This window comes from Pleurodeles waltl, chromosome 3_1 (genome assembly GCF_031143425.1).
Source record: "Pleurodeles waltl isolate 20211129_DDA chromosome 3_1, aPleWal1.hap1.20221129, whole genome shotgun sequence".
NCBI lineage: Eukaryota > Metazoa > Chordata > Amphibia > Caudata > Salamandridae > Pleurodeles > Pleurodeles waltl.
The window spans coordinates 321,647,782-321,671,286 of NC_090440.1; the positions used below are offsets into that span (position 1 = coordinate 321,647,782).

Here is a 23,505-nt window from a genome sequence, read left to right on the forward strand (position 1 = left end):
CATGTGTAACATCCTGCAACAAACCATTGTGGTGGGACTGCTCAATAGTATCACATTGGCTGCAGACAAACCAACTTGCATCATCACACTCATCATCCTAACTTCTCTTGTGTCTTTGAAAGAGCAGCGGGATGTCTCCCTTTCAGTTTCACAGTTTAAGCTGCCTTTCAATTGCTTCCATTTCATTTAATTGTCATGTTCTCTTTACTGTTGTAGTCTGTCACATACTAAGTAGGTGGAATCTCCACATTAATAAAATATAGCTAAGACTAACCCTCATCAGCTGAATGTCACGACTAAACAGACACAATCTAGAGTGTTGGTCACTGCATGGTAAATGTAAAAAGAATTTACCGCCTCAGAGTAAATTTAAAAGAAACCTTTATTGGTTACCTAAATAGGAAGTCTGGCTCACAGGCTTCATTTCGCACAAGAAAACAGAACAATTTTAATGTGGTATAGCATTCACTTCATGTCTCGTTAAGATTGACAGTGTGTGTGTAATCTCTATAAACACCTAGTAGCCGACACATTTACTCAATGAAAATACACTCAGACATATTTAATATGTATTTTGCACACATTATAGATTAAGAATTAGAGGGCAGAACCTGCACAATTTACGTGACTGCATTGGAAAGTAATTTCAGAAGTGATCCCCATTATCCAGACATGGTTTAAAATGTGCTGTAGTGTTAAATAACCTTGTTTTGTACACAGCGTATGTGAAACTGTTGTAAGATGCTACTGCATCATCAGTGTGTACATTTTAGATGGCTTTACTTCCTCCAAGTACAAGCTGATGTTCTTACAAAACATTGAGTTGCCTCTTAAAAACACACTCATTTATGCATAACATCACTTTTTAGCTCTCACATACAGAGAACTTTTGCTGCTGTTGTCAATGACCTATTGTAAACAATATACATAGACTGAACTTTGGGCCCATCCATCCATTACTGCTATTAGCTTCCTTGGTTTGGTGCTATCATTCATTTGAGGGCCTTGCGGTAAGGTTCTTGTGGAGCGCTTGGAAAAGAGTATTGGTTTCTGACCAGTTTTCATTGGTTTGAATGTATATTCCTTCACCTGTGGTGTCAACGACGGTTTTTCATTTTGTTTTTTTTCTGTGATCATCTGTTTTTTTACACTTATTATGAGCAAAGCTGTCAAATCAGAATTAAAACCTTGCTTTGGGAGCTCCCAGTTCATGATCGCTTACTGCTACCTCCCTTTGTTCTCGGGGGTATTCTTCTTTACGTCCCTTTCCCACCCACTCCTGCTCTTCCAGAACTCTCCCACCCTTCCCTTTTCCAAACGCCCCTGCCTAGCTCGTCCTTTCTTTTTTTTTTTTAAGTGTGCGGATGCTCCGTGCATACTTTTACTTGCCAGGCCACTTACACTGATGAAAATCCTTTCTTTTAAATTTAGTGTATCAAAATGTCTGTCTGAATCCTTGAAATAGTAAATTAATAATAAACCATAAGAAAAAATGCAAAATGGCCACTGTGCCGGCCGAAATTGCATGTGGCTATTTTTAAACGGTTTTTGCTGTAAGTATGGCAAAGCAATCAGGCAATGGCAAAGCCAATATTTCTGCTGGTGCATATTACAAACCAGACCTACTACAATCCAAAGCCTCCAAGTACATTCATCCAGTGCTTAATTTGTGCTTGTTGCTTCCGGTGCTGAGCACCAACACTTATTTTTGAGGGCCAGCGCTTAATTTTCTCCCTCAAGCATTTATTGCGAGCAAAAGACACATCTGAGAAAATCGAGGAAGAGAAAAACGAAAAAGTTTCACAAAGGGAGAAAGCAGAAAGCTGCAGGAGTGAGCTGAAGGGGCTGGGAGTGGCTGTAAATGGATTAAAGGGCCCCGAGATGGCTTCAGGATTAGGCTTCCTCAGTATTCCGTGTTCGCACATTTAAATACACAAGTTTAAGAGGAGGGCTGTGGGCACCGGCACGTTTTTATTTACAAATAAGCACTGCATTCATCTCTTATGTTATTTTTGAAACACAATCTCTTTTTTCACTTTGACATTAGTTGGGTGAAAATGGTAGAGGAGAATGCCTTTGTCCTGATGTCTCTACTTCAAACCTGTGACAACTGGTAAAAGCCTACTTTTTGGAATGTACCGTAAATCCGTTGGTACTACTTGTCACTTCTTTTGTGATTGCAGATGTATTTACTGGATATTATAACGCTACATTGCTATCAAACATGTACAAACTTCTCGCCTCCACTTTTTGTTATATTACCAAGAAAAAAGAATCCCTATATATATAAGCCTATTTATACTAGCTGCTTTTGAGTTGCTTCATATTACTAAGGCATTGGAGATTCACTTTATAATCCCCTTTTCATACATGCCCTTTTCACCTAAATCCCAGCTATAACTATAAAGGTCACTATTGATATGCTCACCCTCAGTCTTGAAACTCGTATGTTATAGAGGATGGAATGTTTATAAGTTTAAGGACTAACATTAATGGAGTAGGTACAGCGATCAGCTTTTCTTGCTCAGTCAGCTTTTCCTGTCCTCAACACTGGGTAGCAGATCACCAGGAAAAAGTATAACTTCAAAATGTCTACAGCAAAGGCCAGGTTAAGTGAAGAGGTTGCATAGCGCGGACTGGCCTAGCGCACTATGACTTCACAAATGGAATCCAGAAAATAAGGCTTACAGATTTCATATCAAGGATTCCAAGTGCCTCTTTTACAAAACTTAGAATATCACACCTAATATATATAGACAGAACACAGTGAATGTACAAATCTAGAGCAATGTAGTTGCCAACGTCAGTAGCAAGTATTGTTTAACGCTGTTTTGTGTCCTTGCTTTGCGTCCAAATTGTGAATAAATTAACAACAGTTAGATTGAGAATTTAACATTACTTTACAAATAGAAGGAGGGTAATAGATTAGACTCACTTGTATTCTTCATTCGAGAAAAGGCATGTAGGCGACTAGCATTCAGATACATGTAATAGCTATCACAAAGGCGGTTTTCAAGTTAAGTACTTCATAATCACAGGAAGCAGTGCACTGGAATAGGGCATGAAAAGCAAGACTGGAATGCTTTTCAAATGTTACTAAGGATATGCACGAGCTATAGGTCATTTAAATAGCCAGCCCCGCTTCTAGGTGGATTGATTGTTTAAGTCACAATTGTTGAAGAGCAACCCTTACAGCACACGCTAGTTGAAATAAAGGATGTGCAAAGTTTTTAGTATTATGTGAGGTGATCGAACTCTCACCTGGAAACTTAGTAGTAGCCTCCTTCTGGTTTGCAAAGTTAAGTTATTCTACTACCTCTATATCCTGGTGTAGTTTTTCCATAAATGTCTCAAATGCTTCAGAAATTAATGAGAAATACTCCTTCAAGGAAACCTCTGGATATGTGTGTCCTGTCTTTCTGAGCTGAAATGCTTTTAAACGGTAGAGGGCCAAGCAGAGTAAAGGTCAATGTGGAAAGAATAGCTGCAAGTGGAAGTTGATAATGCACTAGAACAGGAATTCAAGGGCCATTGAATTTCACTGTGGAAGTTGCTGCAGCCTCAGCTCTCATCTTCTCTACTTTTCGCTTCAGCATGATTCAGGTATAGAACATTCCTATATAGCCAGTACATCTCTACTCTGTTTACTGTTCTCAGTCACTGGGGCCACACATGTTTATGGGAAAAGAAGACAGAAGCACTGCAGATGTCTGTCTTCATACATTGAGAAGGGATCCAGTACAGATTTTAGGAAATGTGGAGCACTAGATGACTAAGGTGCATGAGTACCTTGGCTAGTTGGAAAACATGAATTCTTCGAAAAGTACGATTGCTGACAGAGGTAACCTTAGAAGATCCGTGACTAATGGCTCAGGGTGAGAAGAGAAAAAACAACATTGCTGGGATTGGGTATGATATTATATTAAGGGTTTCAAAGGTAAGGCATGGGATCTTGAAAGACTAGACCGCTGCTCCTGTACCTCGAACATGACATAGGCATTCCAGGGAGTGAGCTGATATGCTGTTGAAAATTAAGAGTCATGTAAGGGTGAGTGCTATTGGTCTCTGCCATGTATGTTTGGATTGTTTTGCATGCAAAATACAAGGACAATCTTTGTGGGAAATATTCACTCAGATTGTCCTTTGAGAGTTATTCGACACCTTCTCCTTTCATTAGAAGGAATGCACTGTGCCTGTTGCCTCTGGATCAACCACGTTTATGAAGGGACTAGTCTAAATAATAACTCCATGAATGCTTAACCAGCACTAAAGTGCTGCAGTAAACTATATGAATTGGCAAGGTCCCCAGGCACTGACAGCTAATAGCTCTGGTTTAATCCGTGAATGACCTATTGATAGGTCACAAAGGATCATCTGAATGGTGAAGAAGTGGTACGATGGAGCAGTCACAACTATCCCAGCTAGTCTTTGCCATAATCTTGTCCTCGTATCAGGCTGCTTCAACTCTGGAGTTTAGAGTCAAGTTTTGTGCTGTCTCTTCGATGATACTGTGAATATTCGTAGGTTCAACATGTGAAATCTTTCAATTTCAACCCATATTTGATTCCAACTGCACAGAATGAATACATCTTTTTTTTTTAATTTTATGTGCAGATGCAGTTGAATTATGTTTTAGTAATCATTCTTTTGGCTTTCGTTCTATTCAGAAGAATGTCAGTTGTATCTCATTTCTGTTCCAATCGATGTTGAGACCCACTCATGGTTCACAGACGGCAGTGAGTGCATAGCACCCTTTTGAAGGTATGTACAACTGAAAAAAATAGTCTCCCATGATTTAACCTGTTTTATGCAAAGAATAAAGGATATGATACAATACCCTAGATTACTTTTGATATTCATTTCATAAACACGGTCAAGTAGCTGGAGACCAGTTATTTGGACATCAAAGACCAAAGTATTAGCGTTGTATTATTTCTCAAGGCAGAGCTACAGCTAACAATAGCCCAATTCCAGTTCTAGTCGTATGAAAAAAGGAATTGTGAATATGGAACATAGTGCAAACATGGAAGCAGGACCTGGGTTGGTTGGGATGCTTGAGGGTCCCCTGGCCTACTAGGCGTCATTTTGAATATTTCACCTTGTTTCTAGTGTGTGTGGACCACCTGATGTCCCAGTGTAGAGTTAATGGCAACCAGACCTTCAAAAGCTCCTCCAAAGAGAGAAAATGTACAGCTCTGATATAGCATGGCTCATCCTGCCAGAGAAAGAAAGGAAGCTGGAGAGGGACAAAACACATTCTAGAAAAAAGCGGCAGTATGACAACTGCAAAGGCAGGGGCACCTAGAGGAAATGCTGGTTTGCACCTTGAGTGAGTGAAAGGGAATGCCGTGCATTTGTTTAGGGAGAGGAAAAGCCATCTTTCTAAAAAGGAAATTATAAAATAAACGCATGAGTTTTTAATTGGCAAATTTGGCCAATGTTTGTATATGAGCGGGAAGGGTTTTTATTTTAATTTTTTTAAGCATTTGCCACCTTAAACAAAAAAGAATAAAACTTCAGGTTATAGAAAACATGAAGCAGGATTGTTGGATAACTGTGCAAAATATGTACTAGCAATACAGCCCGCCTAGTGAGCTTTGATTCGTGTGTGCTCTCTGAAACTTTAGAAGCAAACACTTTTAACATGGAGTTCTAGAGAACGAATAATCTACAGAACCATGGTTCATTTCGGAGTGTCCAACACATCGTACTCGCACAATGTGCTTAGTTTGCGTATGGAAAACAATTCAGGGCAGGGGCTTCGGATGTTTCTAGGGAGCCTGGCCCACTGGTGCTGCTGAATGTTGGGGTTGGTGAAAACGAAGTCTGCCTAGTTTTGATCTCACCTCATGCCTTTTTCTTCCACTTCCCTATACTTCCTGACTCTTTTTCACTGTTGGGGGTTCTTTTTGATCCCTTTTTCTACCGTTGTTACGATTGTGTTTGTCTCTTCCTACGTCTTTCTCCTTTTGCTCTGCGTCAAAGTCTAATGATGATAAATAAGTCCCAGCCCACAAATATTAGTTGCTGGTACCCGCCTCTTAAAACCATCTGCACTGGGGGCGGTGGGGCGGGGGTGGGGGATCAGGTATGCTGCATTCTTTTTTAAGTTATTTTAATAAATGTGGTCCTACTGGAAGGTAGACTTACTGAGATACAAATGGCTGTGTTATTATTTCTGTTTGCATGAAATCACCAGGAACGTATCATCAGAAAGCACGTTCTTTCAGATGGCACGACTATGCGCGTTACAGCTATTTGGAGGGAAATGCAACACCTAACATGTTGAAACTTACAAAACTGTGCATTTAAATGAAAAGAAGGCAATTCGTAACATACTTTCAAGCACAATAAACAATAGAGACACTATTTACCAACAGTAGTGTAAAGATTAGAACCATTGCTTACTGTGCTAACATTAAACCGCTTTATAAGTTTTGTTTTTTTGAAGACTGCATTTACATAGGAATGTAAGTTTAGTGGTGTCTTTGTTAACAGTAAAAAATGTAGCATTTTTTGCAACGGTCCATTCATTAGCACTTTCCTAGCAAGACTAAGATAGTCCAAGGTCTGGTTTGAAGGCCTCATTCAGTGTACCACAGAAGTCGGAGTACTCCAGGCAAAAAAGGCTAGCTAATGTCTGGGCAAACGAACAGCTCTGCTTCTTGCAAGGAGAGCACCTCATTACCAAGTCAATGGAATGGAACAGTTCCAACCAAAGATTTGTTCCGTGTGAAAGGCAACATTTTAAATGATCCTCTCATCCAGGAGTTTGTTGACGCCATCACAGATCCTTTTCAGGTATGGTCTACATTTCCCATCACGGCTATAGAGGGCGGTCAAGAAATCCATGTCCGCAAAGTGATTGAAGACATGGTTGATGCGCCCATGAGATTTCGGCGTAAGGTGTCTCTTCACCAGTTCATGCATCAAATCCTTGCATTCGTTCAAAAGTCCTGAAAGGATGTTTTTGTCAAAGGTGTATTCAACTTCATAGAAACTCACAGCTGTCATGGACGTCTGGTTCAACTTCTTTCTAAATTTATCAACAATCTCCAACTCTTCCTGACTAAACTGATTATTTCTGTACAGGATTCCGACTTTGATTGCGACTTTTATCAGGTCCTGCATGATCTTGTGGGCTTCCTTCTTGTTTCTCGTATATTCTTTCGTAGCTTTGTACAGCTCGTCGAGGATTTCGCTGCTTTTGTCATCAATGAGCATGTTTGCCATCGCTTTCGTCGCCATTTTGCTCAACACTTTTTTCTGGGCTTTCAAGGCCAGGCTTTTGGAGCAGAACATTTCAGGACCTATATGGAGACAATAAGAAAATTACAGTAATGACAGTTTAAAAACAGAATGCATTTTCTACCAATACAATTGACAGTCATTTTGACACAGGTGAATTGCTAGCACTGCACACAAGGCTTTTAAGCTGAAGTGTGAATAGAGAAATCCGATGTAATATTATTTACAGACATAGTTAGGGGCGAAGCAGCATTTCTCGTTAAAGCTGCTACTTTCTTTCAAGCCTACCGCGTTTTATAATCGCACGGGAAGGTCATTCACTGACAGTATTGTGGGATAACTACTAAAGCTGACAAAACACTGGCCACAAAGGGAAATTGTTTTAAAAGGATTTTAAGCACACATTCATCATTTCTGTGAAATAGCCTAGGTAAGTAAGAAATCACGAGAGGTTACACTTACTTCAAAGTTTTACATTTTTAGAAGGATATATTTATTGATGGACAAAACGTGACAGAAATTGCTGCTACAGTCCTGCGCAAACGGAACACGATAGGCAATTTCCCATTCCTACCTCCACAATTGCAGCCTACTTAGACACGCAATTTTGCACCTGCGTTTATGTGATTGTGCAGCACTTCTTAACTTAATAGTTGCAAGAGGAACCCATAATGCATCCATTACTTACGTTAATGGCATTACTCCTAGTCCTACTCCCTCGCCTTCCTTTATACCAATGAGGCTCCCTGCCTCCCAATAGACCCTCCCTTCCCCTTAAACCCCCCCACAACCCCCACCACCACCTGTACAAAAACAAGCCCAAGCAGCATCTCAGGCGGTCCGTACCGGGAGGGCGGGAGGGAACGGAAAGGAAGGCGAGGGAGTAGGACTAGGAGTAATGCCATTAACGTAAGTAATTGGCGCATTACCTTCCGTCCCTCCCTCGCCTTCCTTTAGACCAATGAGACATAGCAAGAGAAAACAGGAGACGGACACTGAGTTTAATCACAACCAAAAAAGACCACTGAGTCCCCACCCCCCTATTACATCATAGAGGACAAGACACGGTGACCCAACACCGACTCCAAATTACCCAAGTCCGCCAGTCTGTAATGACGAACAAAGCTCGAAGGTGAGGCCCAAGTCGCGGCCCTGCAAATTTCCACCACAGAAGTGCCCTCAAGCTCCGCCACCGTAGCCGCCATACCCCTGGTAGAACGGCCCTGAATGCCTTGGGGTGGAACCACCCCTTTCAAAGAATAAGCCAATAGTACCAGCGAGCGAACCCACCGGCTCAAGGAAGCCGTGGACGGCTTCTCACCTTTCCGAGCCGGACCGAAATTCACAAATAGAGAATCACCCTTACGGAAATGAGCAACAACCCGTAGATATTCCAACAAGGCCCGACGCACATCTAAAGAATGCAACCAAACCTCTCCATCCGAGGAAGGATGCGGACAAAATGAAGGAAGAATGACCTGGCGAGCATGGAAAGACGAATTCACCTTAGGAACAAATGAAAGAACCGGAACAAGCACCACCCGATCTGGAAAAACCTTACAAAAAGGAAACGAGCAGGCCAAGGCCCCCAGTTCCCCTAAACGGCGGGCCTACGTAATGGCCACCAGAAAAAAGTTTTCAAAGAAAGATGACGCAAGTCACAGGTCCCCAGAGGTTCAAAGGGAGCAACCGTCAAAGCATCCAATACCAATGAAAGATCCCAGGAAGGAGAGGAACGCACCAGGCGAGGAAACAAGTTAAGAAGACCCTGGAAAAATCGAGGCATCAAACGACCCTCATCAGACAGATTACGCCATGGACCCGTAAAAGCCTGAATCGCCGCCCACTGCACCCGTAGAGAAGCCACCGACAAACCCAACTGGGCACCATCCTGTAAAAACTGCATCACATCAAAAAGAGAAGCAGACGTAGGATCCAACTCATGCCGGAAACACCAAGAAGAAATAAACTTTCCACTGCCGACCATAAGACAGCAAAGTGGAACGCAGGCGGGAAGCCAGTAAAGTAGAACTTAAAGCTACCGGAACTCCCAACCCCATCAAACCCCGCCGTTCAATTTCCAGGCCGTCAAGTACAACCACCTCAATGACCCCATCGAGAGGCAAAGAAACTCGAGGCGACGGACAGAGCGGAAGAGACCACACGTGATCCGATGCCATCAACCGAAGCAACAGAAACCAATTTGCCCTCGGCCAATGGGGCGCAATCAAGAGAACCCTGGCTTTCAAAAGCTGCACCCTCAACAGAAACGCACGGAACAACTGAAAGGGCGGGAAAGCGTACAAAAGACCCTGAGGCCAAGGACACAACATCCCGTCCACTGCCCAAGCCTGAGGACAACGAAACCGGGAGCAAAAGCAACTGAGTTTCGCATTCTCTGGTGACGCAAACACATCCACCACCGGAAGACCCCATAGGTGAACCAGCTGATGAAACAGAGACCACCGGAGGGAGAAAAGCTGAAAGGACGGAATCACCCGGCTCAGAAGATCCGCCAGAACATTGACCACCCCCCTAATGTAGGTGCCCCCCAGGGAAAGAACCCATTCCTGAGCCCAAACAAAAATATTCCTGGCAAGGCGGAACAGAGCCCACGACCTGTTCCCCCCCCTGCCGGTTCACGTAAGCTTAGGTCACCAAGTTGTCTGTCCGAATAAGAACCGCTACACCTTTCAGGGAGTCCTGAAAATGAATCAGAGCTAGAAGCACCACCTTCAACTCCTGCCAATTAGATGAACGTCTGGCTTCCAGAGGTGACCAAAACCCCTGGATCTGAGCCGACCCCATCCAAGCCCCCCAACCTGAGAGGCTGGCATCGGTCATCACTACCACCGGGAGAGGAGGAGATAAAGACACCCCTACACGAAGATGAGCTGGCACCAGCCACCAACCCAACTCCCTGCGAACCAACCCCGACACCGGAATCCTCGCCCGCAGAGAACTTGACCCCGGAGACCAATGAACCAGGAACCAGTTTACCAGGCAAAGAAGATGGAACCATGCCCAAGGTACTAGAAAAATCACTGATGCCAAATGACCCTGCAGACACAACCACTGAAGGGCTCTGGGAGCAGGCTGCGACAAGATCGACCTCACCAGAGACTGGAGGCCCGTTAACCGCTTCTCCGACACAGTCACCAAGCCTTGAAGAGTCAGAAACCGAGCCCCGAGAAAAACCAGATCCTGGGAAGGAACCAAATCTGACTTCCCCCAGTTGACCAAAAAATCATGGTTTTGCAGGACCAACAGAACCCGGGCCACATGTCTCCGCAACATCCCTTGAGAGGACGCTTGGATTAGAATATCGTCCAGATAAGGATGTATAAACACTCCTTTGGAATGTAGAAGAGCCACCAGAGGGGCCAGCACCTTGGTGAAAATATGGGGAGAGGACTTGAGGCCGAATGGTAGAACATAGAATTGAAAATGGTCCAGGCCCACCGCAAAGCGTACGAATCGCTGCAAAGACCGAGCTACTGGAACATGCAGGTAAGCATCCTGCAGATCCAGAGATGCCAGGAAATCCCCCAGACTGACCAGAGGAAATATTGTCTGAATGGACAGCATACGGAAATGACCAGTCCTGGTCTAGGAATTCACCCGTTTCAGATTGAGGACAGGCCGAAACCCCCCTGACACCTTCGGAACCAGAAACAAGACGGAATAAGTGTCCAGACCTCTCAACCCCACAGGAACCTGAGAAGTAAGTCCCGGACCCCATCCAACAATGCCTCTCTCTGGGCCCTGTCCGCAGGCAGAGGAGTGGGACGCACCCTGGAATCTGGAGGCACCACTTCGAAATCTATGGCGTAGCCATTGTCCACAATGTCCAGCACCCAACGAGCGCTGACACTCTCCTGCCACACGGAAAGAAAGTGCCTCAGTCGTCCCCCAACCGGCCCTATGCCAGGCCCACAATGATTGTCAGGACCCCTTCTTGATCCTACCCCGGCTCGAAGGGGCAGACTTCTTGGGAGAAAAACAGGGCTGAAAACTACGTTTCCTGAAAGAAAAAGCTTTGGAATCCATTTTGGGAGATGAGTGTGAATGCTTCCTCCACCCTTTGCCAGAAGAAGAACCACCTTTGTAAGGCAAGGCATGTTTCCTCTCCTTGAAGGCCTTGAAAAGCATGGAAGGCAACTGATCACCAAATAAATTACGCCCCTCAAAAGGTAGTCTCAGGAGAGCCGATTTCTCCCCAGGATCTGCCTTCCACAACCTCAACCAGAGGGACCGACGAGCCCCAATCAAAGATCCCGATGCCAGAGCCGAAGTGCGGACAACATCAGAAGACATGTCCACCAGCAACCTGGCCTGTTGCTCCATAACAGCCAAAAGTTCAGAGCACTCTGAACCTTCCTGAACAGCCACTGCCAGCTTGTCAAAATCCAGCACCAAAGATTGTGAAGAATAAGCAGAAAATATACCCGCTCTGAGGGCAAAATTCTCCGCTGCAAATGCCCTTTTAAGACCAGAATCCACCTTACGGTCAGTGGCATCCGCAGGCACACAATCCTCCGGATTAATCGCCGTCTTGCCAATCAGGGTCGCCAGAATGGAATCCAGTTTAATTGAGGGAGGCAACACATCCTCCTCTTCCAGCAAGTACAGTTTCTGAAGGAACCGTGGCACCTGAGACCTATCCACATCCTTCCACTCCCGGAGTACCATATCCTTCACAGGGCCCTGAAAAGGCATGGCAAACCTCGAAGATGTTTGATACTGAGGGAACAAATGCGAATCCATCCCTGTAGGCTGAAACCCAGGAAAACCTAAATTGTCCCGAACAAGAGACATCACCTCCCACATCTCTTCCCTGGAGACATATTTCCCACCAGAAGAAGTAGATGGAGCGTCATCATCATCATCCCCAGAAGAGGACCTCTCTGCAGTCCCAGGAGGACGGGCCGCCTGAGAACGACCATGCCTGGCCACCCCTGCTTGGAGAGCCCGAGAGACAGCCACCTCAATCATGTCCTGAACCTCTTCTCTGGACATGAGAGGCGTAGAAGCCCACACCGGAACCTGGCGACCCCCAGGCGTGGAGAGGGGAACCTCAACATCCTCCCATGATGAAGAGGAAGAGGAAACAATCCTACGTCTTTTAGCAGGTACCTTCGGCATGATACAAACAAGAAATGCCAGCCATAGGACCCCAACCCCCTTAAATAAAGGAGAAAAGTCCTCCCTAAAAAAATGAACAGCAAATGGAAATGCATAAACAATTAGCCAAAAACCTTCAAAAACGCGGGCAGAACGCCCTTCCTACCGCCAAAAATGCAGAAAATCCAACCCGGCACATCAGCTCGTCCCTGCGAGCCGAAGATCCGGAAGTTGTAGCCCCAGCCGCAAAGAGCCGACCAACCTCGTCAGCCGACTCCCAGGACGCGTCTCCTAGGCAGCCACGCCCGCCTTCCGAAGATGCGACCGCCAGGAACCCTCCATGAGGAGCTCTGCGCCTCGAGGAGAGCAAAGTCGAAGACCCCCAGCCCCCGCCGTGGAGGATGAAGAAGAAGGTAAGTCTAGCGGGGCTAGACAAAAAAGAACAGGAGGTGGTGGGAGGGGGGTTTAAGGGGAAGGGAGGGTCTATGGGGAGGCAGGGAGCCTCATTGGTCTAAAGGAAGGCGAGGGAGGGACGGGAGGTAATGCAAATGTTTAACCTGTTGCTACTCAAATTGAGAGGAAGAAGGAAAGTGTTGCCCCTCTTCTCTCCCTTTCTGAGTCTCGTCGAGAAGGAAGCTCATGCAGTACATCCGTATCAGCTCTTCTACTGGATGAGTTACAGGACAGGAAGACTGCAGGTTCAATATTCACAGATACTTTTTAACTGGTATTTTATACACTCCGAGTCCCCATCACTCCAGGTCTGATGCAGCCTGATAGTATTTTATTTCTTTGTGAACTAATTCACAAGCTTGCACATAGACCATCTTGTGTACTTAGAATTCCATGCAAATCGTACTAACTTGCTTTATGGGCTTTACCTAGACCCTTCACTTAATACATTTAAATTATGTCTATGGAAGCATTCAGAGTAAAATATTTCTTGTATAGTATCTTAGTATATTTGCATTTACATAGCACTTACTACCCTTGATGGGCGTTAAAGTGCATTATGCCAGGCAGCACAATGCTACGGATCTCAAGGTTAGCGATTAACCCAGAGGTCATTGGTTATTGAGATTAGTCTTGTGCTTTTAAGGTGATCATTTTATGTATTTACTCCAGTTTCTTTGAGATAAACTAAAATAATAAGATCATTATGATTTTTGGGGTACATGAGTTCATGCAGATGTTTGGTGAGATTAATAGAGGAAGTAAAAGAGATCAGGAATTGATAGGTTGAAGGGATATGACTTTCCAAGAATGACAGGTGGTAATCTTAGAAATGAGGTTTGAGCAATTTGCAGAAATATAATAATACTCATTAAGGAAAATATGCATATAACTGAGATCAGGCTTTACTCAGAGAAGAACAATAAGGTGATGGACGGAATGCTTGAATTAATCTCAGCCACTGGCGATCGCTTGGGGCCGCATTCCAATCTTTCATTTCTTGCCCACCATGCAACCTCAGTTTGGGCTTAGCTATATCCAAATTATCTTTGACCCTGCTCTTCATGGGAACAGTCCAGCCCGAACTGCCAGGCCAGGTCCTCCCTGAACCAGAACACAAGCAACCGATGAATGGTTTCCCCATAGTTAGGACTCTTCAGCCAGGTATAGCTTGGTTCGAGTGGCACAGTGAGCCCCGGTCCCATGTCTGGGCTTATTTGGTACTCTGAGGGCTAAATCAACAAGATTATGGATGGAATTCTTGAAGTAATCTCAGCCACTGGCAATCGCTTGGGCCGCATCACGGTCCATCGTTTTTTGCCACCATGATACCTCAGTTTAGATCAAGCCATATGCAATTCAGTCTTGACCCTGCTTCTCATGGAAACAGTTCAGCCAGAACTGCCAGGCCAGGTTCTCTCTGAACAAGAACACAAGCAGCCGAGGACCAGTTCCACCTTAGTTAGGCTCTCTGGCCTGGTATAGCTTGGTTTCAGTGGCACAGTGCCACATCTGGGCATACCCGGAGCACTTGGGGCAGCAAATGCAAAAACAAGAAGGTGATGTATGGAATGGTTGAATTAATCTCCATCTCAGTTCAGGCTGGACTCGTCCCATTGAAGCACAATCAAAACTGATTTGCATATAGCTGGGTGGCATGGTGGTCGAAGGATCGAAATGCAGCCAGAATGATCGTTTGTGGCTGAGAAAAAGTCAAGCATTCTATCCATCACTTTATTGTTTCAGTTGATGCCCTAAGTGCAACTGGAATGCACAGATGTGGGTCCTGTGTTCACAGTGGCAATGGACTCAAGCTATACCTGGCTGAAGAGCCTATTATAAAGGTGAAACTGGTCCTGGGTTGCTTGTATATAAGTTCAGGGAGGACCTAGCTTGGCAGTTTGGGCTGGACTCTTCCCATTGTGGCTTTGTCCAAGACTGATTTGCAAATGGCTAGGTCCAACTGAGGTGACATGGTGGGCAAACAAAGATGAATTAGGAGGTGAGCCGATTGATTGCCAGTGGCTGAGATTAATTCAAGCAATCCATCCATCACCTTGTTGTTTTACTCCGAGACGAGACATGGGTGGTCATTACGACTTCAGCGGTATTTTTCCAAGACTGCCGAAGCCACTGCCGCCAACAGACCACCAGTGCTGGCAGTCCGAAGACTGCCATATTTTGATGTAGGAAGGATTTCTGCCTGTTTACGGGTGGAAATCCGACCCTGTTGGCCTGGCTGATGGAAGAAGAGAGGCAATTCCACCACCAGCACCGCCACGCCAACACGACTCCACCCGCAGTATTACGATATGTAATACGGCATGGTGGAGTCCTGTCGGTGGTGCGGTGCTGGCGGTGGAAAACACCAGGACCCATCACCTCCCGGATGACCAGCTCGCCGGAAAAGGTAAATTGATCATCCAAAATGGGGGTTGGGAGTATGTTGGGTGCATGGGGGGGATATGTGCGTGTATGTGTGCGAATGGTGGTGTCTGGGTGCGTGAATGGATGCAGTGTCTGGGTGTATGAATGAATGTGGAGGGGAGAGTGCTTGTGCATGAATGTGGAGAGGGGGAGTGCATGAATTGATGCAGTGTCTGGGTGTGTGCATGAATGTGGATGGTGAATGCATGTGCATGAATGCGGAGAGGGGGAGTGCGTGAATGGATGTGGTGTCTGTGTGTGTGTGCATGAATGTGGAGGAGGAGTGCGTGTGCATGAATGTGGAAAGGGGGAGTGGGTGAATGGATGCTGTGGGGGAGTGCATGAATGGATGCGGTGGGGGTAGTGTGTGAATGGATGGTGTGGGGGTGCGCATGATTGCGGAGGGGGGTGTGTGTATGGTTGTGTGCGGTTGGGTTGGGAGGGGTATGTGCGTGGAAGTGGGAGGAGGGTGTTTGCCTGTGTGTGGAAGTGGGGGGAGGGTGCGTGCATGTGTGTGGACATGGGGTAGAGGGTACCGGCGACAGGAATGGAGATTCCTGTCGTTGGGTGTGTTACCACCAGGGTTTTGGTGGCGGTGCACCCAACATGGAAAGCCTGGCAGTCTGTCGGGTCATAATACCTCAGGTGGTCTTACCGCTGCAGCCGGGCCGGATGTGGCTGTGTTTGGTTCGGTTCACTGCCGCGGTCGTAATATGACAGTCTTCCCTGCCAGCCTGGCGGCAGACCAACAGCCACTGCCACCGTGGCGGTCAGGTGACTGCCAAAAGCATAATGACCACCATGGAGAGGATGAAAGTAAAGAGCTAATTTGAATGAAAAAAGAAGGGATGGCAATTGAAAGTTTTAAGTCAAGGTCAGTTTTTCATGCAGTGCTTTATGAATATAGAGGCTGCCTTTTGAAATAGCATGCAAACTGTGGATGCAATTATAGAAAGAAATGACAGTTGCACATGAGATAATGCTGTATCAGATACTTTTGAAGGATACTATAATCAGGCAAACAGTTTTTCTGCTGCTAGGCAACCACTACATCACTGTTTCAGCAAGGACAGTTGAATAGCTCAGGGGTTGGAATCATAAAGTAACGCTGGGTGCATATATAGGAAAATAAGAGCTTTACCCTGCTCTCGACATTAGCTGAGACCTCATGATCATTGAAATCCAAGAAAATATACAGGATAAGTAATGAAACTATTGAAAAGGAGATTCTGCAAATGCCGATGTTCACCTCTATAGTTTGGCTCACAGTGTTAATTAGGAAAGTGGGACTAATGTTGAATGCTCCTGGATAGGCACATCACAAGATAGGGATGAGGATTGCTCCCACATACAGTAGAAGTGTATTATCTGCATTCCTCTGCCTGGAGAGTGGAATCCCGGTGACGCAAAGAAGTAATTAAGCTACCTTTTACTGCAGATGTGAATGCTACTATTTATTCCCTAACACTTTCATCTCCATTAATAGTGTTTTGCCTCAACTTTCATTGTCTGCGGCATAAGAATCATACCAGCAATGAAGAAGTAAGTAAGACAAAGCTGAATAAACGTGTTTCAATTACTTTTGTTATGACTGAAAAATGTGCTTCGAAACGTCCTCTACATCTGTGTGAGCCTGGACCTATTTATTTTTATCTAAAACAAAAGACCTACCTCCCTAAAGATTAAAGTCTTGAGATATATTTATTTTAGTTTTTTTATGTATTTATAAACTGAGTACTGGTACCCTGAAAATGCATGATTGCACTGCAACAGTAGCACAACTAGCACACCTACCAGCAACAATGCTAACAAAAAGAAACGTTTTGCTGGCTTTCCAAAAAAGTTGATGTATTATACACCTTTCTTACCTCCATGAGGAAACTAATCAACCGTTTACAGGTTAAGTAGTGTAAAGAATGCCCTCCCATGCTGGCTGTTTAGGTCTTAACCACAGATAGCTATAGCTGTCTGTTTCCAATAGATTGTATAAACTTAGAGTGCGCTTTAGACCAACCTGTTTCATATGATTGGAAGGCTTTGTTGTCTATCTCCTTTCCCTGTTCCTGATCCAATGACTTTCAATGATCTATTCGTGTGCTTGACTTGCCCAGGAGCATTTTGGTGACAGTATTTTCACTGGATAATGTATCCTTCCACTGATGATGTCAGACATTGCAGAACATATGATAGAGTACTTTCTCCTTTCTTTCTCTGCTCTCTCTCCGCTCCTACATCCCCCTATCTTTTTTACCCCCCTACCACTCTCTTCTCCCAATGGCTGTTTTCCCCCCTCAGGCCCCTCATGACTTGAATGCCGTCCACCATATAATTGGTGGACATCCATCTTAAAATGTTTTTTAAACCATGTCGTTTTGTGTATCTGTAAGTGCACATACAGGTGTGGAAAGCATATTTAAATGTATTTTTTTGTCTGATCCAGACTGAGCAGGCCTATTTGTGTGGTTTGTGCAAGTCCTACATTGTGGGCCCTGCACTGGTCAATTGGACACTGAAGTCCAAAAGTGCATAGTCATATCTGAGCTAAAACATTGGCCATTTTCACTAGAGGCTGAGACACATCGCTGTTGCTTGCAGTTCTTGGAGTTCTACAATGAGGCTAGTAGGTGAGGACTGTTTGGCTCTTTACTGTACACTCAGTGGTGCTGGAAGTCTGATATCATGGACATCTATGGAAAGGAAGATGAGGCACATGCACATGCAATCCATTTTGCTAGTCTACATGCATTTCATTTGTTGCTAACAGGGGGTAGGACATTGATCAAGACATGGATATTAAAGCACGTATCTGCTGGAATTCTACCCAAGTTTCGAGGAGGGCATGCCATTTACAGACTTTGATGGCATCATACCTGCTTGTTTGGTCTAGCCTACCACGGAACTTTGAGCTGTGAGTACCATGCCAAAAATGTGCAATGGGTGTAAATCCTGTGCTTTGCATACCAATGGTTGGCCTTCTTGTGACTCTCATTGCTTATTTTGTATTCAATGGCTTCTCTTCCTCTTCTTGTTTATGCACTCTAAAGCATATCCTTTTGATTGGATAACTAGTATCTATGCACTGCTCACATTGAAGGCACTATTTTTCTTTTTCCTTCAGGTCTCCAGAAGACTTCACTTGTTTTCTGTCTTTCTCCCTCATATGCTTCTCCCCTCTCTCAATTACCCTCCATGCTGTTGCTAGGCCAGGTGTTTTAATAAGAGTTATTAATGAATGTTTACGTATTTTGAATAATGAGTTTACGTAGAAAATGAAATAACATAGAAAAAATAATGTATGCATTTGAAAATGTGATCACCAATGTTAACAAAGTGTACCAATCTATGATTAATACTTATGAAATATTGAATATGTGTTAGATTAATGCAGTAATATGTCATAATAAGGTTTTATGAAGTATGCTTTAGCTTTTTTACTTGTTGGCCTTAACTTAGCAAGTGTCTTGGCCTATTTTGCCAGGCCTTATGTAAAAGCTGTATTTCTTGGCGTTTAGTAAAATGCTGACCAAGTGAATCGAATTATGAAATGTCCATTTTATTGTTTGAATGTGCTTCACGGAAGCTTTTCGTGAGAACTGACTGCTGGAGATGATGTTCTTTCTAATGCAACATTTTATGTGTAATGTGTGTGAGAGTGACTTTCCCAGGACAAGAACAATGAAGATACTGACTAGAGTGGAAGCTGCAACAATATTGTTACCTGAAAAGTCGGATGATGAGAACATCGTACGGCGAACCAATCAACAGTATGTGAACGGAGAAATATTAGAATTCATAGATTTGGTATAGTAATACTATGAGACAAAGTGTGAACATACGATTAACTGACCAATAGGGAATTAGGAGATAGTTTAGCTGACTTTGATATAACAACGCCACAGAGGGAAAAGACAACAGATTTTAGGAGAGGGAGAGATTTTGTGAAGGAAGACAGTTATTCCAACATCCTGAGATACTTTCCTGACTGAGACCTGATACCTTGTTGTTCGACTGATGTCCTGAGGATGTAGACTGATTCTGCTTGCTGACCGTACCGAGGATAGGTATAAATTGAAATGTGATTATCATTTATATTTGCCTTTTCTTTCTCGGTTCCAACTGTGCTGTTTTGATAGAGCTGTAGTTAGATGTTTTTCCAAATTTATGTTACTAAATTGTTTTACATGAAGCCCAACATGCTGATGCTAATCTGACGTTAGTTAAGGATCCTCACAAAATGACTGATGATCACAGGGACTAATGTTTGACAAATTTCTCTGCTGAATTCCATGTAGGTTATAACTTTGTCGCAGTTGACTTTGCTATTGATTTGCACCATAACTTCAGAATGTGTTGTAGTACAAGCTTGGATTAGATTGCGTTTTTTCTGCCGCTTTAGACAACCAGTGTTCTTTCTGTATGTGTTTCATTTGATATTGAGATTAATCTACATGACCTTAGCATTGTTAATATAGGGAAATAAACAAGCTAAACTTTTACTAAAGGTGTGGTTATTCCGTGACTGAAAGGTCATGGTGCGTGATATTTACTGACTCCACTGACTGCTGATTTTATTGATTACTAATGATTGTTGATTATTACGTATTGATTATTGATTATGTACTGGAGCTATGGTAAGAACTTCTTAATTGCGAGTCAAAAGGTTCATTGACCTATTCGCGTCCCCTTGTAAATTTACTTATTAAGGTCTGACGCACTAACAGTTATGGTATCAGACTGATGGTTAGTCTCTTTAAGAGCTTGCCATAGATGTCTGGTATAGAGTGACATTTATGGTAGCAGTTTGAAGCTGGTCCTTTCAAGAATCATTATTATTGAGATTTGGATTTTGTTTATCAATGATGATAATTGGAGAGAAAATGATGTTCCCTTAAGCCCAGAAATGACTTTCCCAGATCCTGGATCCTGCTAATGGTTGTTGAGAATGTTCCCGGCGTTCTAGTGATAGAGTGAGTGAATTAGGTCGCGCTTGCACAGGCTTATGCAAATCGCAGGTGAATTGTGAGGTTTCTGAGGGTTTTAGGGAGTTTGCGTACTCCAAATGAAGTTGTAGTAGGAGTGTGCGTACTCCGCAATGTGAGAGTAAGGAAGTCGTTGAACTTCATATGTGTGGCACTTTGTGCTAACAAATTGTCCACATGGTTGTTGATGTATGGATCCTGCGTGGTCTAAGACTCCGCAGTATATTGAAAAGAGTATGAGACACGTGGTTATATGTTGTAATTTGTCTGGTTTGGTAGGTTGATTGGGCGTGGTCCACAAGTCAGTGTGTGAGTTAAAGTGGGCAAGAGAAAATTTTGACCGAGATTTGGCGAGTCATATGTGCACCAGGATAGACCCATTGATCAGTTGAGAGTAAAATTTGCGGGTCGAATTTTGCTTGCGAATCTGGGAGACCGAGAAAAAGGAGTAGCTGTAAGTGCGGGAAGAGCCATCAGTGAAAAATCCGTAAGGTTTCTGAAGCGACTGTGTTACCTTTCCTGTAGTAAACCAGCAGATTTGTTTTTTGGATTTTGTTTTTTGATTAGTGCTTGCAATATTTAGCAATTAGTTTTGTGAGAATTGGAGTTTAGGAGGACGAGCCGCAATACTTTGTCAGCCGCAGTACGTGTGAGTGTGGCATCATTGGAGCCGCACTGGGATAGGTTGGTTAATGAGAAGGGTTGAGCACGGATTGGCAGCCATCCATGAGAGGCAATTGGTTGAGAACGTAGATGGGAGGAATCTTGGGATTAAAAGTCACTTCCTGATTTGATTTTGAATAAACAAAAAGTAAAAAAGGGAAAGTTTTTCAAAGCATTAAGAAGTGCCCTAGGGGGAGATACATATATTACAGCGAGCGTAGGCAAGCCTACACCACCAGAGAATACACCAGCTTACACTGTAATGGAAGAGAGAGGTGTTGCGCCATGTTTTTAGTTAAACCAATGGTGTAAACTGACAGAGAAAGATGGGAGATTGGCATCTCCTACAAATGGGATGTTCAATTTGAGGGTTTTGGAGCATTTACGGATGGCGCTATATGACTCGAAGCCCCTTCCGAGACCAGCACAGCTTGAGGCATTCGCGATCTGGGAGCTAGTAGCCAGACAGCAACAGCAATTAAAATTTGAGAGAAGGATGAGAAACGCAGAAAAGACTCTAGCGGAGGCTAGATGGGACTGTGTTCAAAAGGTATAGAGAACAGAGACGTTGCAAGGGATTACGTTGTTTCTGGAAATTACGCAGGAGAACGAGAAGGAAGGAAAGAAAGCGACTAGGAAGACTAATAAAAGTTTGTCTGAAAGTAAGGGAGCTTAAAAGTCTTCCACAGTGGAGGAGGAATCGGATGATGATGAGTTCCTTACACAGTTATTGAGAGATCAACCACCACCATATACAGTACATGAGAGTGGTCCGAGTACTAGTATTGTTCCGACAGCCCTGACACAGGTTAATGGGACAGCGAGTCTGGTGCAGGTTAATGCTAACCTGACACAGAATGCAGTGCAAAGTAGTCCTATTGTGCCAACTACTCCTGTAGTGCAGACTCAGATGCAGCCGCCACAGGTACAGAGAATATATCCTGATGTGCCTATTTTAGAAATGACTATGAACTTAGTGGTGCCCACAGAGCACGTGATTCCAAGACCAATACTGGTTCAGACTGAGCCGACTCCGATTTTGTTGCCCCAAGTCCAGCCGCAAGTAATGCCGAGATTTACGCCAGTGACAGGGACACAGTCAGATTTGACTCCAATGATGAATCAGAATATGGGAGTTACTCTCCCTCAGAGTGTAGGTGCCAGAGCAGCCCCGGATGCTATATTACTACCAATTACTGTTGGTCCAGCGGTACGATTATTTGCACAAAAGAAAACCGACTGTAAGTGAGCAGGGAGCAATGACCCAGAATCTAATGAGGGGAGGAGATAACAAACAAGTTCAGTTAGTCTCTCCTGTGGGTCAGACTTTTGATGGATCCAGATCACTTCTATATCTTGGTCCATTTGTTGCACTTCCAGATGCTATGACAAGACTAAATGTTAGCCAGAGCTTGAAATTATTGACACCGCAGATTCCGAATGAAGTTGCACAGCAGGTACCCCCGGTCCAAGCGAGTAACATTTCGTTACAGGGAGTGACAGCTCAGCAGCTGACTGAATGGTTAGACAAAATGAATACTCCACAGAGCGCCCCTAAAGGAGAGGAGTATTTGAATTGTGGTAGTCTAAGCATGGAAGCCGGTGAACTCATTGAGGGAATGATGGGGATGAATAGGTTAGAATCCTACACGGAAGCAGAATTTAGATATTTGTGCCCAAAGATTATGAGATAAGTTTGCAGGATGCATCAGAGATTAGCAGACTTGGCAGGGAAGTACGGCATAGAGATAGAGAAAGTTAAGCATTTGAAGAGGAGGTACAGATTAGATTTCGAGGCGAAAGATTTTGAACTCATGAGGTCGGCCGGAATGAAGGCACACCTTAAAGAATTGCTGCAGGGTGTTCAGACGTGGGAAGCATTAGACAAATGGGAAGGCCGATGGGTAAAGAAAAGAGACAAGAGAAAAAGGGAATCTTTGGAGCTGACTGAAAATGTGCAGCAGGATAAAGATCCAGTAAAGATTTTACAAATGAGAGAGATTCCAGTGGCAAATTTTGTTCACGTCCCTTGGAGCAGAGGTGACATTCTATCATTTATAAATGATTATCCAAAATTGAGAGAAAAGCCAATAGAGTGGTATCAGCAGACAGGCAGATTTGTGAAACTCGCGAAGTGTTTGTGGGAAGACTTGAACACATTACTAGAGATAGTGTTTCCAGCTGACTTGTGGATCGAGTGTAGACTGGCCAACAAGTGAACCGGAGAGAGATAAAAATACAGGTGCATCGTCTCTTGAAGTAATAAAATATTACTATAAGGTGATTGAGTTTCTGAAATCATGAATTTCGCCCAAGAATATTGATTGGCAGAAAATTGACAGGACAGATCAGGAAGCAAAAGAGTCGATACATGCGTACTATTAGAGATTGTTGCAGGCATTCAAGCATTACAGTGGTACAGAAACAATTGAGGCGAAAGACATGCTACATTGTGTGTTCAGATTTGTGGAAGGATTAAGACCTGAAATTAGCCAGATGATTAGGAGTCATTTGATTTACTGGCAAGCAAAGCCGATTGATAAGGTGTTGCAGTATGCGAAATACTGTAGTGGTGAGATTGAGGTGAAGCAGAAAAAGTTCAAAGAGAAAG

At 44.0% G+C, this 23,505-nt stretch overlaps 1 protein-coding gene across 2 annotated transcripts in view; it reads right to left on the reverse strand.

Annotated features, from left to right (window-relative positions):
* Positions 1 to 365: 365 nt before the first annotated feature.
* Positions 366 to 23,505, reverse strand: part of TNFAIP8L3 (TNF alpha induced protein 8 like 3) — a 407,967-nt gene continuing 384,827 nt past the window's right edge. The window contains exon 2 of one of the 2 annotated variants that reach the window (XM_069222476.1): positions 366 to 7,310. In XM_069222476.1, coding sequence (XP_069078577.1) covers positions 6,748 to 7,310 — 563 coding nt within the window. In that variant the 3' untranslated portion in view covers positions 366 to 6,747. The remainder of the gene's footprint in view (positions 7,311 to 23,505) is intronic. The other variant, XM_069222478.1, reaches the window with a different exon arrangement.